Below are 17,057 nucleotides of genomic sequence, written 5' to 3'. Positions count from 1 at the left end.
GCTGGGCGGATTTCCGATTTATACAGAGTGAGCAGCTGTTTGGAAGAAAAGTAACGCCAAGGGCGAAAGAGAAAACCAAGTTTTTTAGATGCAGAGGTAGCAATATTTGTAATGTGCTTGTGCCAAGAGAGAATTCAAGTCCAATGTCAACAAATATCTTCTTTCATCTTCTCAATCTCCAACCCAAGCACAGAACCAAGTACTATAGGTTCTAATACCTCTCGTGTTTGGGGATTACATAAAAAAAAAAATGTATATATCAATTTAGATATATTTACATGTATTATTGGCTGTGGATTCACTGTGGAAAGAAAGAATAATGTCACTAAAGATAAGCATAGGAGCAGAAGAATCCTTTTTGCGAGTTATAAGACAAGACTGAGCTTCAGAAGGGTTCAAATCAACTAAGTTGTCTTTGCCCCACTGGAGAATTACCTGAAGATTAGCATTTAAGGAGTGGTAGCAGATTTTCGAGAAGTTGAAGCTGATTGAGCAGGACAAGGTTTCTCAAAATGGAAAGTGGAATGCAATGTGCTATCATCGGCAAAGCTATGGATAAGATTTCCAGTCAATGGAAGAAGGTCATTAATATACAAGAAGAAAAGTGTGGGAGAAAGAAAAGAACCTTGGCGGACACCGGCATTAGTGGAGAAGTTAGAAGAGAGAGCCATCTACCATCACCCTTAGTGAGCGATCAAAGAGAAAACTGGATAACCAATTACTAAAAACAGTTGGCAAACCACAAGATGGAAGCTTGTTTAGAAGACCTTTATGCCAAACACGATCGAAAGCCTTTGAGATATCAAGAGCAACTATTTATGTTTCACCAAACCTTTCCATTGAATTAGTCCATAAATGGGTAATATAAGCCAGAATATCACCAGTGGATCAACACTGATGGAATCCATACTGGTGATCGTTGATCAGACTGAAGGTTTCTAGGAGTTTAAGAGTTGGCAGTTAATTGATTTCTCCATTACTTTAGAAAGAGTAGAAGTAATTGCAATGGACAATAATTGGATGGGAGGGGTTTGTCACCCTTTATAGGAACTGGCTGGATATGAGCAAATTTCCAAGCAGAAGGAAAAACACTTTTGGAATAAGAAAGTGAAAAAAGGCGGCAAAGAATAGTAGTAAGTTCAGGAGCACAGATTTTGAGAACAAGTGGAGAAATACCATCGAGACTTGGAGCTTTCTTGGCATCAAGATTCATCAAAATCCTTCTGACATCCTTTTGACGGAAGACCACAGGAGGCATTGAATGGGGCGTGTTGGGAATAGTGGGAGGTGTTTTACTAAGATCGTTAATACATGAGTTGGAAGAAAAACAGGATGCTAGCAGGTCAGCTTGGCTGATCCTTGGCTGACAACAGAACCATCTGGTTTGGACAGAGGTGGGAGCAGAGATGGGCAAAAGTTGCAGCCAATAGCTTTGGCAAGAGCATTAGCATTAGTAGAGGCATTTGATGCAAGAAAGCAAGCTTATGCAGCATCAGCCAAAAAAAAAAAAAAAAAAAAAAAAACCCACTTCCACTTCACCCCTCTGTTCGTTCAAAATACCTGTCCAGCTGAGCCTTAAACTTATTTAGGCTATCAACCTCCACCACAAGGGATGGAAGTCTGTTCCACCAACCAACCACCCGCTGGCTAAAGGCAAATTTCCACACGTCTATCCTACATCTGTCTTCCCTCAATTTGAATTTATGCCCTCTCAGGTGATTTTTCTGAGCCAGAGGAAGAATCCCATCAGCATTGAGCATGCTTAAACCATTCAAGGCTTTATACACCTCTATCAGATCACCTCGCTGGTGCCTAGTCTCCAGACACTGTAATTTGCAAAACTTAAGCCTTTCTTCGTAAGAGCACCCCTTTGTTCCATTCACTAATCTTGTTGCCCTTCTCTGTACTCGTTCCAGCAGCTCTACATCCTTCTTGAAATGAGGCCTCCAGACCTGTATACAGTACTCTAGGTGTGGCTTCACCATTGCCTTATACAATGGAATAATCACCTCCTTATCCCTGCTGGAAAAATTCCTGTATATCATTGACAATACTCCATGAGCTACTCTTGCAGACTGTCTGCACTGCTCAGAGAACTTCATATCTGCCTGCACAACCACCCCCAAGTCCCTTTCATTCTCTGCCACTGTCAGTGTAGTACCACAGAGTTGATACGTTGCTCTGGGGTTGCTGTTTCCCATGTGTAGTACTTTACATTTGTCAATGTTAAACTTCATTTGCCACCTCTCAGCCCATCTACTCAACCTTTCCAGATCCTGTTGCAGAAGCATAGTGTGAGTAGTGTCCTTGACAACCCTGCCAACCTTTGTATCGTCTGCAAACTTGGACATTAAGCCCGATATACCATCATCAATATCATTTATAAATACAGAAAACAATAATGGACCCAACACTGAGCCCTGAGGGACTCCACTAATAACATCAGTCCACGATGAGCAGTGTCCATTGATTACCACTCTCTGTCTTCTCCCCCTCAACCACCCCTTTATCCATAGCAGCAATTTGCCTCCAATGTCACACTGCTCCAATTTGTGTAGCAGTCTTCCATGTGCAACAGTATCAAAAGCCTTTCTAAGATCCAAGTATATAATATCAAAGTTATTCCCTGCATCCAGTTCTTCTGTGACTGCATCATAGTATCCAATCAAGTTGATCAGGCAAGACTTCCCCTTAACAAAACCATGCTGTGTCTGAGCTATAACTGAAGTCTTGTCTAAATGATCCTGCAGTGCTTCTTTAACCAGTGCCTCCATTACTTTTCCTGGAACAGAAGTTAAGCTCACAGGTCTATAATTACTTGTGTCAGCCTTTGATCCTCCTTTGTGAATTGGGGTCACATTTGCACATTTCCAGTCTATGGGTACCTCCCCCAAGGAAGCTCTCATAATTATGGCTAAGGGTTTGCTTACTTCCTTTGCTGTCTCCTTTAATATAACTGGATAGATCCCATCCATCCCGGGTGCCTTTCTTGTGTTTATCTTCAACAGTTTCTCCTCCACTTTACTCCCAGTTATTTCAAGATTCTGTAGCTTACTGCTAGAGTTGAATACACCTCTGGCATTCCCCTTGCTGAATAACTCGTCATGTGTCAATGTCGATGCAAAATATTCATTTAGTTTGTTAGCTACCTGAGCAGGATCATCAACAGTTGACCCATCAATATCAAGTGGACCAATCTGATTCATCCCCTTCCTTCTAGAGTTTACATAAGTAAAGAACTGTTTTCTGTTTTTCTTTGCATCCCTTGCCAAGGATTTCTCGTAATCTGGCTTCGCCTGCCTAACCTCCTTTGTAACTTGGTTGCATGTCAACTTGTATCTATCATAGGCTACTGTGTCATGTGTTAATTTGTAAGTATCCCATGCATTTTTCTTCTCTGCCATATGCCTCATTAGTTCATCTGACATCCATTTTGGCCTAAACCTTGAACAATATTTCTTAGTTGGTATGTAAAGCCTAGTAGCTTCCAAGATTAATTCTTTGAATGCTTCCCATTTTGAATTTGCTGTTGGTAACATCATCAGTTGGTCCCACTGTATAGAATTTAACTACTGTCTCAGTCCGTCGTAGTCGCCTTTACGGAAGCAATAACCCTTCCCTTTGCCCCTAATGGTAGTTAACTCTTTGAGTAAATCCCACTTCGGCACACTGTGATCACTGCCACCTAGTGGTTCATTTATCTGCAGATTCTTAATGATGAAGAATCACTGCTGATAATCAAATCAAGAGTATTACTCCTTCTAGTTGCCTCCCGAACATGCTGATGTAGAAAACAATCATCCAATAAATCCACAAAAGCCCTGCTAGTGTGTGAGTAACCAGCCCCCAAATTCCAGTCAATATCTGGGAAATTAAAATCTCCCATTATAAGACTCTCTGATTTACTGGCCCACTCTATTTCCCTTTACAGTTCCTTATTATACTCATCAGAGTCATTAGGCCTATAGCACACTCCTACTCTCAATTTTGATCTCCCAATGCTTATGTCACACCAAACTGACTCAACACTGCACTGTCCTGCGATGTCGACTGGCTTCACTTCCTTGGTTTTTATGTGTTTCTTAACTAATAGCATAACCCCTCCCCCCTTCCTATCCTGTCTATCCTTTCTGTAGACGTTGTACTCCCCAAATTGCAGTTCTGCATCCCTTATATCTGTGTGACACCACGTCTCTGATATCCCAACAATATCTGCCTTTGATGTTTTGAGCAATACCTCAAATTCATCAAATTTATTTATTAAACTCCTAGCATTGGTGTACACGCAAGTATACCTGCACCTGTTTCTATTCTTAGCTACCCTAACACAACCCATGTGTTTACTTGTACCGCAATGGCTCCCAGCAGTCTCTGAAATACCATGCATCTTGTTTTTCAGGCTTCTGCTCATTCTAATAGAAGCAGTGCAAGAATCTCTTTCACCTCTGCCAGTGGCTACTGTCAATCTATTGGTCTTTGTCTCCCCCCAAGCTAGCAGTTTTCCGACCCACCTAACACTGCCTCGATAACATCAGCAAATATTCTTTCACCCTTTCTATGTAAGTGTATCCCATCCCTGTAGAAGCAATCTCTCCTGTTAACAAGTACAGTCCAGGCTGAAAAAAATTCTACCCCTTGAGCCTTGCACAATCTTTCCAGGTTCGAATTGATCGACAAGGCTCTCATTATATACTCCCTCCTATCGTGTCTGGGCAGAATTGCAGACACTTTCAAATTCAATCCTAATTCTCGGTTTTTGTTCAACAGTGACCTGTACTTGTTAAGTAATTCTGCCGGTCTCCTACTCTTAATATTATTAGTGCCAACGTGTACAACTATATCACCTTTTGTGCCCTTAAAAGATGATATTCGCTCTACGTCATCAACCTTTGCCCCTGGCAGACATACTCAGGTCCTGTTCCACCTATCTTTTTTACAAAGCATGTTCCCCGTTTCCCTGACAATAGAGTCACCAACAACTACTAGTTCCTTCGGGACCAGCGCATTCTGCCCCTGGGGTTGCCTCTGTGTCACGCGATGCCGAAGTGCAAGCTCTGGCGTTGATGTGGGCAGCTGAGAGCTTGATGGGCCCCTCAATTTAGTTTCTTCGAGGGCATCCACCCTGTCCTTCAAGCACTCATATAGGCCCACAAGAACGCCGAGTTGTTGCCTGATATCGATACACTCCTTGCATCGCGCACACACAAAGACATCCCCCTTGGCAGTATCATGTCCCGTACCCGATTGCTCTGCAAACATCAAGCAAACAGTGCATTTTATAAGGCTGTGAGTCAGAGGACAACTGCCCCCCCCTCAGTTCTGCTCTGAGCCACAGCACTTCCATTAGCTTGAGCCTTTTGCTTTGCTGCTCTGGTCTGAGTCATCAGACCAGAGCAGCAAAGCAAGTCAAGAGACCAGAATGCTCGGCTACCATTAGGGCAAGAAGCAAGTTTTCTACTCTTAGCCTGTTCAAACTCTAGTTTGGACTGATTAATAACTGCTTTACAATTGTCGCGAGCTTTGGTGTAGGCAGAGAATGAAACTGGAGAATTAGAAACAAGCCAATTACGATATGCAACATTCTTCTCTTGAACAGCCTTAGCACATTTATTGGAAAACCAAGGTTTATTTAAAGGAAGGGATTTTAAAGTGGAGTGTGGGATAAAGGATTCCATTCCTACAAGAATAATTTCACTGACACGATCTGAGCAAACGTTGACAACAGAAGTTTTGAAACAGTAATCCGACCAAGGAAAAGAAGAAAAGAAGTCTTGCAGGTCATCCCATTTTGCATTCTTGTAATACCAAACAACATGAGGTTGGGAATAGCCATGAGATAAAGGTTCCGTTGGAGAAGAGACAATCACCAAGTTGTGATGTGTAGTGCCTAAAGGACCCCTCACATCAACCGTGTACTTAGAAGGGTTGTTTGTATTAGCATTAGCATTAGCAGAGGCATATGATGCAAGAAAGCAAGCTTATTCAGCATCAGCCAAAAAAAAACAAAAAAAAAAAAAAAACCCACTCCCATTTCACCCCTCCGTTCGTTCGAAATACCTGTCCAGTTGAGCTTTAAATTTGTTTAGGCTATCAACTTCAACAACCAGTGATGGAAGTCGGTTCCACCCACCAACCACCCGCTGGCCAAAGGCAAATTTCCGCACATCTATCCGACATCCGTCCTTCCTCAATTTGAATTTATGCCCTCTGAGGTGATTATTCTGAGAAAGATGAAGAATCCCATTGGCATTGAGCATGCTCAAACCATTCAAAGCCTTATACACCTCTATCAGATCACCTCGCCGGTGCCTAGTCTCCAGACTCTGTAATTTGCAAAACTTAAGCCTTTCTTCGTAAGAGCAACCCTTTGTTCCATTTACTAATCTTGTTGCCCTTCTCTGTACCCGTTCCAGCAGCTCTACATCCTTCTTGAAATGAGGCCTCCAGACCTGTATACAGTACTCAAGATGTGGCCTTACCATTGCCTTATACAAGGGAATAATCACCTCCTTATCCCTGCTAGAAAAATTCCTGTATATCATTGACAAGACACCATGAGCTACTCTTGCAGCTCGTCTGCACTGCTCAGAGAACTTCATATCTGCCTGCACAATTACCCCCAGGTCCTTTTCATTCTCCACCACTGTCAGTGTAGTACCGCAGAGTTGATATGTTGCTCTGGGGTTACTGTTTCCCATATGCAGCACTTTACATTTGTCGATGTTAAACCTCATTTGCCACCTCTCAGCCCATCTGTTCAACCTGTCCAGATCCTGTTGCAGCAGCATAGCGTCAGTATTGCCCTTAACGACCCTGCCAACCTTTGTATCATCTGCAAACTTGGACATTAAACTTGATATCCCATCATCAATATCATTCATAAACACCGAAAACAACAACGGACCCAACACTGAACCTTGAGGAACTCCACTAATAACATTAGTCCACGTTGAGCAGTGTCCATTGATTACCACTCTCTGTCTTCTGCCACTCAACCATCCCCTTATCCATAGCAGCAATTTGCCTCCAATGCCACACTGCTCCAATTTGTGCAGCAGTCTTCCATGTGCAACAGTATCAAAAGCCTTTCTAAGATCCAAATATATAATATCAAAGTTATTCCCTGCATCCAGTTCTTTTGTGACTACATCATAGTATCCAATCAAATTGGTCAGGCAAGACCTGCCCTTAACAAAACCATGCTGCGTCTGAGCTATAACTGAATTCTTGTCTAGATGATCCTGCAGTGCTTCTTTAACCAGTGCCTCCATTAATTTACCTGGAACAGAAGTTAAACTAACAGGTCTATAATTACTTGTGTCAGCCTTTGAACCTCCTTTGTGAATTGGGGTCACATTTGCACATCTCCAGTCCATAGGTACCTCCCCTGAGTCCAAGGAAGCTCTCATAATTATGGCTAAGGGTTTGCTTACTTCCTTTGCTACCTCCTTTAATATAACTGGATAGATCCCATCCACCCCAGGTGCCTTTTTTATGTTTATCCCCAACAATCTCTCCTCCACTTTCCTCTCAGTTATTACAAAATCATCCAGCTCACTGCCAATGTTTACTTTACCTACATCATTCTCCTTCCTGAATAACTCCTCATGCGTGAATGTAGATGCAAAATACTCGTTTAGATTGTTAGCCACCTGAGCAGGATCCTCAACTGTTGAACCATCAATATCCAGTGGACCAATCTGATTCATCCCTTTCCTTTTCGAGTTCAAGTATGTAAAGAACTCTTTTCTGTTTTTCTTTGCATCCTTTGCCAAGGATTTTTCATAGTCTGCCTTTGCCTGCCTAATCTCCTTTGTGACTTGGTTACAGACCAACTTATATCTATCATAGGCTTCCATGTCACCCATTAATTTGTATGTATCCCATGCATTTTTCTTCTCTGCCACATGTCTCATTAGTTCATCTGACAACCATTTAGGCCTAAACCTTGAACAATATTTCTTAGTTGGTATGTAAAGCCTGGTAGCCTCCAAGATTAGTTCCTTGAATGCTTCCCATTTTGAGTTTGCTGTTGGTAACATCATCAGTTGGTCCCACTGTATAGAATTTAAATACTGTCTCAGACCATCATAGTCGCCTTTACAAAAACAAAAACCCTTCCCTTTACCTCTGATGGTAGTTACCTCCTTGAGTAAATCCCACTTCAACACACTGTGATCACTGCCACCTAGTGGTTCATTTATCTGCAGGTTCTTAATGCATGAGGAATCACTACTGATAATCAGATCAAGAGTATTGCTCCCTCTCGTTGCCTCACGAACATGCTGATGTAGAAAACAATCATCCAATAAATCCACAAAAGCCTTGCTAGTGTGCGAGTGACCAACCCACAAATTCCAGTCAATATCTGGGAAATTAAAGTCCCCCATTATAAGACTCTCTGATTTACTGGCCCACTCTATTTCCCTGTACAATATCTTATTATACTCATCAGAGTCATTAGGCCTATAGCACACTCCTACTCTCAATTTTGATTTCCCTATGCTTATGTCACACCAAACTGACTCGACGCTGCCCTGTCCATCGATGTCGACTGGCTTCACTTCCTTGGACTTTATGTGTTTCTTAATTAATAGCATAACCCCTCCTCCCCTCCTGTCCTGTCTATCCTTTGTATTCCCCAAATTCCAGTTCCGCATTACTTATATCTGTGTGACACCACGTCTCTGATATCCCAACAATATCTGCCTTTGATGTTTTGAGCAATACCTCAAATTCATCAAATTTATTTACCAAACTCCTAGCATTGGTGTACACGCAGGTATACATGCACCTGTTTCTATTCTTAGCTACCCTAACACAACCCATGTGTTTACTTGTACCGCAATGACTACCAGCAGTCTCTGAAATATCCTGCATCCTGTTTTTCAGACTTCTGCTCATTTCAATAGAAGCAGTGCAAGAATCACTTCCACCTCTGCCACTGGCTACTGTTAATCTATTAGTCCTTGTATCCCCCCCAACTAGCAGTTTTCCGACCCACCTAACACTGCCTCGACAGCATCGGCAAAAATTCTTGCACCCTTTCTATTGAAGTGTATCCCATCCCTGTAGAAGCAATCTCTCCTGTTAACAAGTACAGTCCAGGCTGAAAAAAATTCTACCCCTTGAGCCTTGCACAATCCCTCCAGGGCCGAATTGATCGACAAGGCTCTCATCATATACTCCCTCCTATCGTGTCTGGGCAGAATTGCAGACACTTTCAAGTTCAACCCTAATTTACGGCTTTTTTTCAACAGTGACCTGTACTTGCTAAGTAATTCCGCCGGTCTCCTACTCTTAATATCATTAGTGCCAACTTGTACAACTATATCACCTTTTGTGCCCTTAAAAGATGATATCCGTTCTACAATGTCATCAACCTTTGCCCCTGGCAGACATACCCTGGTCCTATTCCACCTATCCTTTTTACAAAGGATGTTCCCCGTTTCCCTGACAATAGAGTCACCAACAACTACTAGTTCCTGTGGGACCAGCGCATTCTGCCTAGGGGGCTGCTTCTGTGTTGCCTGATGACCAAGTGCAAGCTCTGGCGTTGATGTGGGCAGCTGAGAGCTTGATGGGCCCCTCAATTTATTTCCTTCGAGGGCATCCACCCTGTCCTTCAAGCTCTCATAAAGACCCATAACAACGCTGAGTTGTCGCCTGATTTCCTTGCACTCCTTACATCGTGCACACACAAAGACATCCCCCTTGGCAGTATCATGTCCCGTACCCGACTGCTCCGCAAACATCAAGCAAACAGTGCATTTTAATAGACTGTGATTCAGAGGGCAACTGCCCCCCTCAGTTCTCCCCTGAACCACAGCACTCCCATTAGCTTGAGCCTTTTGCTTTGCTGCTCTGGTCAGAGTCATGATTCCGATTTAATTCAATAAAATTCAAAACAAAAATTAAATCCTTAAGTTATATCCCAAAACAGTTATGTTATATATATTTTTTTTTCGGTATCTAGTGTTTTCTACGAGTTCCCTTTATACAACTTCCGTATCACGTGTACCACTATACTTATGTATTAATTATTTGTTAGATTAAGTCGTTACATATATATATATATATATATATATATATATATATAGAGTTAAAAGTACAATTTAATTGACAATAAAGTTTATCAAGATTAATAGATTTACTGATTAATTGGCAATATTATATTATGCACTATACGACACTAAGCTTATGCTATCGTGTAAAAATGGCGGGAATTCACGAACGGTATTTCTACGGACTCGTAAGTATTGATTAGCTTCCAAATCTCGCTATCTCAATTTAGAATAAACTAAGGCTCCTGACTAGGTCTATAATCTACTTATAGAAGATAATTTGATATAACAGTTGGTTAATAAATCGACTAAATTTGGTTAAAAAAAAAAAAAAAATTTGGTTTGTGACACGTCGATTTGATACCGTTACCGATACTAAGTAATATCTACAAAATCTCTGTCTAAGTTAAACTTTAAACTAAGTATCGTAACTAGGAATATAAAGCTACTCTAGAAAATAAGGTAATATGACAATTTAAACTAATAAAGCAGAAAATAAATCAGGAAAAACTTCTCTGTTTGAAGAGCTTTAAGGAGCAATGTCCGCACAGGCTAACCTCGCACCCAGACTCCAAGACTTGTGAGAAAAAGATCAAGCGTATTGGCTGTATGGTTATGATTGTACGGTATTCTTGTAGGTAAATGAACAATCTGTGCAAGGTCATTAATAATTGCAAAAGCCTCAGCATCTCGACCAGCTGGGTTGGCATGACTAGAAAATGGAAGCCAGCTGGAGTTGTGAACATTAAAATCACCAAGGAAAATTACCTCACTGTTAGGAAAGTTGGACTGGAGAAAGTCAAGAGAGAGGAACTCAAAAAATCCAAGTGATTAGTGGAGTTGGGAGAACGGTAGAGACAACAGATGAATTTGACACAATGAGGTAGAGAGATTTTAAGCCAGAGAAGATCAAAGAGGGGAGATTTCAAATTGCCAAGTCTCTGACAGGGAATATCAGAACGGACATATGCACAAGTACCACCTTTGAGGCGAAAGGAATCATACAGTGAATAATCTGGGCAACTGAGATGAGCAGTATTTGAATCAACCGATAACTGAGATTCTGTCAGAAAAAGTACATGGGGTCTGGCAGATTGCAAGTGGAAATGGACATCATTGAGATTAGAATTGAGACCACGTATATTTGTGAAATGAATTAGGAAGTGCTTGGGAGGTTTCATTGTGGATTCATGGTGTATTCAATAGTAAGAAAAAGTGGGTGGGACATGCTATATGAAGTAATGAAATTTTTGGATATGGCGTACACACAGTAAGAATATACCCAGATCCTTTACATAACGTGACCTCAACAATGCTCCCCCGCATACACACTACTCAGACTCCCTCCAGTCACCATCTGGCAGAGTAGAGGTAGCAAGATTATACACTAGGTGATCCGGAAGCCTCCTAGAGAGTTACCAATAGGTTCGGTCCGGTGTACTAACTAGCTGCCGGCCTGCGAACCGTTTTAGAGCTGTACCCTCGAATTGTAAGGAATATTGGATCTCGCCACGATGTTCATCATAACCTCAAAAGTCATCAATCATACTGCATGATGCAAGAGATAGGGAAGGGTTGACCGGAGCTTAGCTCTAGAGACTAAACATAGGTTCCTCACTTCAAGCCTCCAATAAGCAAAGTGGTGGTATTGCACCGGTTGATGAGAGTCATCTACCACCTAGTATTGCCTGGTAACATAGAGGGGCGGCATTCCTCTATGTGGTGTGGGCACCACACCTCGAACCCTGCTTATGTTGGTTCACACCTGGGTCCCACCATCGTGAAGGTGCAAGCAGAGGATATGGCTGTCTCAGACAATCCGGACTTTGCCGAAAATGGGTCCACTTGACTTGAGTGTCACCCGAATATCAGTTCCATCAGCGTTTTAGACTCCCAGGCAGCAAGTACAGCTTGTCTGGCCTATCTGAGAGAATGTCTGTGACTACCTCAAGGACTAACATGGACTTATTTCCTGTTGTTACATACTGTAGTTAGTTCCTTGGAATTATTTCATTTACATGGACTTATTTCCTGATCTTTTATAATTGGATCCATAACTATACCACCTTTGGATCTTTATTCACCATGTTACTTATATCCCTGAAATATTATCAATTTCTTCATATTTGGATATAAAGTGAACTGATTATTTCCATAGTAAATTCACACCTGATTCTACCTGCAGTTCCTTCTAGTTTCATATACGTGGAATTATTTCCTGCTCTTCTATACCTTAAATGTTTCCTTGGAATTATTGCATTTTCATGAGCTTATTTCATCTTTAGTCACCATGTTACTTATATCCCTGGAGTTATATCACTCTATAATTGGATATAATGTTAACTGATTCTTTTTCCTTGGTTTCATTTTCTATTATTTCCACAGTAAATTCATGCCTGATACTACTTGTAAATTTATCTAGTATTATATACATGGAATTATTTCCTGTACTAATAACATAAATATTTTCTTGGAATTGTTTCATATACATAGACTTTTTGCATGTTATTTCATGTTCCTTTTTGTCATCTCCTTTAGATATCAAGTCACCGTGTTACTTATTTCTTTGGATTTACCAGTTCTTTCTCATTGGATGCACTTCCATGCAAATTTGGATAGATTATAATTATTAATTTATTTATTTCTTAAAATATTTGGTGATTCTTATTTACCATACTCTTATACGTTTACTTTTCAGCTTATTATAAAGTTGCTCCATCATTTGGCCTACGTGTATGTTTCTCGCCACCGTATAATTCTTTCTATCTTAACAGTAATGTTGAATTTTGTATGACTGTATCACTGTAAATTTATACTATTCCAACCACTTTTCTTTTCCTTTTTCAACACTGATTATAAATTATCTCCATTTACTTGTATTCTAAATACAACTATAGAGGTCTCTATTTTTCCACTATTTTGAATTTCTTCACAGCTTACTATTAAGTCTGCTGCTATAAATTAAGTTCACTGTTATAAATTGCTTTCTCATGTAGATATATTGCTCATTTGGTTTAAGCATACATTCTATCTACGCTACTGAATTTGTGCTTCTCAGCTCCCTGCCTTTATTTTTCACACCAGCTCACTTTCTCCTCGCATTTCTTGAAATACTCCAGGTATTATACACTTTCACTGTCTTATCATACTTTCGGTTTCGTTTTAGATTCATTTCTCGGCATCTCGACACATTTTTCCTTTCAATACAATCATTTGCTATTAGCTCCTTTTTATACTAAAGCTTACAAATGCCAAAGCCCTTGCTATAAGGTTGGGCTTCACATCCCCAGTAAGCTTAGTGTTATTTAATAACTTTCTCTATGCTTTTTTATCTTTCTGCTGTCTAATTCTAAATTTCTTCCCATTCGTTAAACTGCTAGTGCAAAATGAGGGTGAAACGAATGTTCCTACTTCTATTGCTATTTTTCACCTTTATTTATTTAAAATACTCCTTTTCCCTTCCCCATCCTCAACTTAATACCTTACTCTTATAGTTTTTAAATTTTTAAGTATATTTTTAAAATACACTGATTTCTTATCTATACAAAATTAAATTCTACACTAAATTCCATATATTTATATTAGACATATTGATATTAACCATTTTTATCCCAACTCAATACTTATTTTTATCTAAATTAAATTTTACCTAAATATATTACACTGCATTGGGACTACCTTGTCCATACTGTATTAGAAAGGGCTAATTTCATTTCATTCCTTTTTGGCCTTTCACTTTTCTTCTACTACTATGGACAAGTATAGTAATACAGTTCCTGATACATGGTCAGGTGTAGTCCTCTGATGTAAGTAAATACCTGATCATGTATCAATATTTCTGCTGACATCAGATCAAGCATTTTTTGCATTATTAGATCTTTTACTAAAATTGTCCCCCCCCCCTCCATATCTGATGACAGCTATACCATTTTATTTTTATTGCCATTTTCATTTTGTATATATTTTTATATATTTTTTTATTTTCATTTTTATTTCCATTTTATTAATATTTTGTTGTGCTAATTTTACTTTACAGTTCCCCCCACTTGATATTGGCTTGGCAATTCAGCCCATAATTTACTTAATATATATGTATAACATATAAAAGATGTAATTACATTGGATTTTTCTGATATATATATATATATATATATATATATATATATATATATATATATATATATATTAGGGGATATCCAGCTTTTTTTTTGGCTAGAAACTAAAATACATAATAGCAAAAGTTGTGGCTTATAAAATGCTGAAAGTCTTTACCACTAATTATGCATTTTTCAAATAGGATTTAATATTTATAGTTAAAGTTTTTACATTTAATTATTAAATAGTAAACTCTGACACAATTATTACATGACACTTTTAAAAAGTATCATGTATTAATTGTGTGACACTAATAACATTCTTATTATATGATTTCAGTAATATTGAAAATGATGATTGAAACATCATAAGAAAGCAATTCAGAATTTTTTAGTATTGCACTAGAGTAATGCTAAAAACAATATTTTCAAAAGGTAGTATGAAACTATATTTTTTTTTTCTTAGTTGGTTTTAATGTAGGTAGCCCCTCCACCTAAATTTGTTGGTTTCAAACTTGAGGTGAGGTTTCTCATGGCTGTCTAATATGAATTAATTGTCAGATACCTGTGATATATTATGCTTCACATCATCAGTAATATAAATTTTTATTTTTTAGGGAGAGTGTGATCCATCTTTTGGAGCAGATTTTACTTACACGAATTATTTATCAGAACTTGTAATTGGTGAAATATTTGTTCGAGTATATAATGAACAGCCAGCTTTCCAGCTGGAGGTAAGCTTATGAAATAGTTTTCTCATTTGCTGTGTTTAGTGAACTTCATTGTCTGATAACTAGTTATATTATTATTGATGTTTATTTAATTAATAGATAACAGAGCTGCATAGTCTCAATACGTTCTACGTTATATATCTATTAGTTAAGAAAAGGAGGAATTACCTCTATGTTGTCTTATAGAACACTTAAGTGCTGATACTTTCCGTTGTTGAATCAGCTATACAAATAGTTTACATGTATTCCACACCCTCGTAGACAAAATCAATGATCCAATGCACCACAGAATCGGAGGCCCGCGGGCCCCAAAATACATTGAATCACCAATCGGGCTTGGGGTCCACAGGCCTCCTTTCCATGGTGCATTGGATCGTTTATTTTGTGTACGAGGGTGTGGAATACATGTATACTATTTGTATAGTTGATTCAACAACGGAGAGTATCGGCATTTAAGTGTTCTACAAGACACCATAGAGGTAATTTTTCCTTTTCGTGACTAATTATTATTGATGATACAATGGAGCAAGCTTTATGTGTCATCAACGTAAAAAAAAATGGGGGTACCTGAATGTAGCCATTTGTCACCTTTCCTTACTTCATTTACTGTTTCAAATATTTGTCCAATCTGCTTTAAATTTAGAGAAATTTGCAACCTCCACAAGAAGAGGACTCTTTTGACTTTGAATAAAAATTTTGGATATCATTTCCATAGTTATTTCCTCTCATTTTAAATCTAGGCTTCATTGTGTATGTCGCACATGACTGAGGATAAAGATGCTCTCAATGTTTAATTTACCATCTCTTTTAAAGCTGGTTACCCTGCAGATGCATGGTTTCCAGTCACTACAATTTACAGAACTTACTCTCTTTCTCATGATAAGAATACCCCTTTTATGATCTTAACCAAGCTTGTCACTCTTCTCTTTACTCGGTCTAATAGATTACATCTTAAAATTAGGTTTCCATGCCTATGTGCTATTTAAGATCTAGCCTTACAATTGCTCTGCAAAAAGGAATAATTACTTTGTCTCTATGGTAAAGTTCCTATTAAGGATGCACCGATTAACGTACCGGCCTAATCAGCTCCTTGGCTGATTAATCATTAATCGGTTTTTTGTCGCTTAGTCAGTTTTATTAATTGGCCATTTCCTGCTAAATTTAAGCCAGTTAATCACTGTCAAGAAATTCATCAAATAGCTTTGATAATCTGAAATGGATTAAGTAAACAATTTCTGAGTTTGGCTGCTGTTTTAGCCAATTTATTTTTAATCATACAGAGAATACAATAAAAAAAAAAATGCAACTTAACATGTATTTTAATCAAATTAAAGGTAATTTTACACAAAATTGAATACTCTTAAATTGTAATTTACCCATCTCTTTTATTGCAAAAACATCAGAATTTCCCCATTTTTGGGAAATTCTGATGTTTTTCTAGTGGTAATTTGTATGAACCTTACAGGTTCATACAAATTACAACCAGTACTAAATATTCTTTCATCTTCAACTGATGAAGCTGGTGCACTGAAATATTTCAAAGCCAGTTTACTCAGAAGAGGTAGTTTGTCTTGCATGTTTTTCCACTACAGAAATGGGCTATTATTTCTAGGCAGTAATGGCAAATTTAAATACCGATTGAATTCTTGAGTGCAACACTGAATAATGCTTGTTCTTTTTATTGAGGATTGCTTCTCTTATGAATTTACTTTGGGTGACATTTCTTCTGTTCCTTTCTTTTGAACACTATTGTCTTAGCAGAAGCTGATACATCAAACAAATTTGAAAAAGTCATAGTAAAGCCTGAAGTATCTTGATCTTCAGTAAAACTGGTTGAAGCATATCATTAAGAGCATCTCATTCTCTTACCTCCATTTGAACTTGCTGCAGAGCTTCTAAAACCATTCCTTTTTTTTGTTTTTCATATCGCTTCTTTGAAATTTCATCTTAAATCTAGGATCTATAAAAGTAGGTAAACACAAAGATTTATTTTCCATGAAAGTGGAAAATCTTTTCACAATCGATGATTTAAGCTCCTCAACCGTGGTAAGAATTTCACTGAAACTATCATTTTGAACAGCTTTGGATAAAAATAAATTAAGAGTCAAAATTGTAGTGATTATCATTGAAGTGGTAGATTCTCTTTTACTAGTTTCATTAGCGATTTC

The 17,057-nt window shown here is 38.7% G+C and overlaps 1 protein-coding gene across 1 annotated transcript in view; it reads left to right on the top strand.

Moving 5' to 3' along the window:
• The window catches only part of Rme-8 (receptor mediated endocytosis 8), a 699,549-nt gene that overhangs the window by 509,029 nt on the left and 173,463 nt on the right, over window positions 1-17,057 (top strand). Inside the window, exon 40 of the mRNA XM_090387774.1 lies at window positions 14,776-14,892. Coding sequence (XP_090243900.1) covers window positions 14,776-14,892 — 117 coding nt within the window. The remainder of the gene's footprint in view (window positions 1-14,775; window positions 14,893-17,057) is intronic.

The sequence above is a fragment of the Mastigoproctus giganteus genome, chromosome 13 (assembly GCF_048544385.1).
Source record: "Mastigoproctus giganteus isolate SK-2022 chromosome 13, ASM4854438v1, whole genome shotgun sequence".
NCBI lineage: Eukaryota > Metazoa > Arthropoda > Arachnida > Uropygi > Thelyphonidae > Mastigoproctus > Mastigoproctus giganteus.
This window is presented reverse-complemented; position numbering and strand designations above follow the sequence as displayed.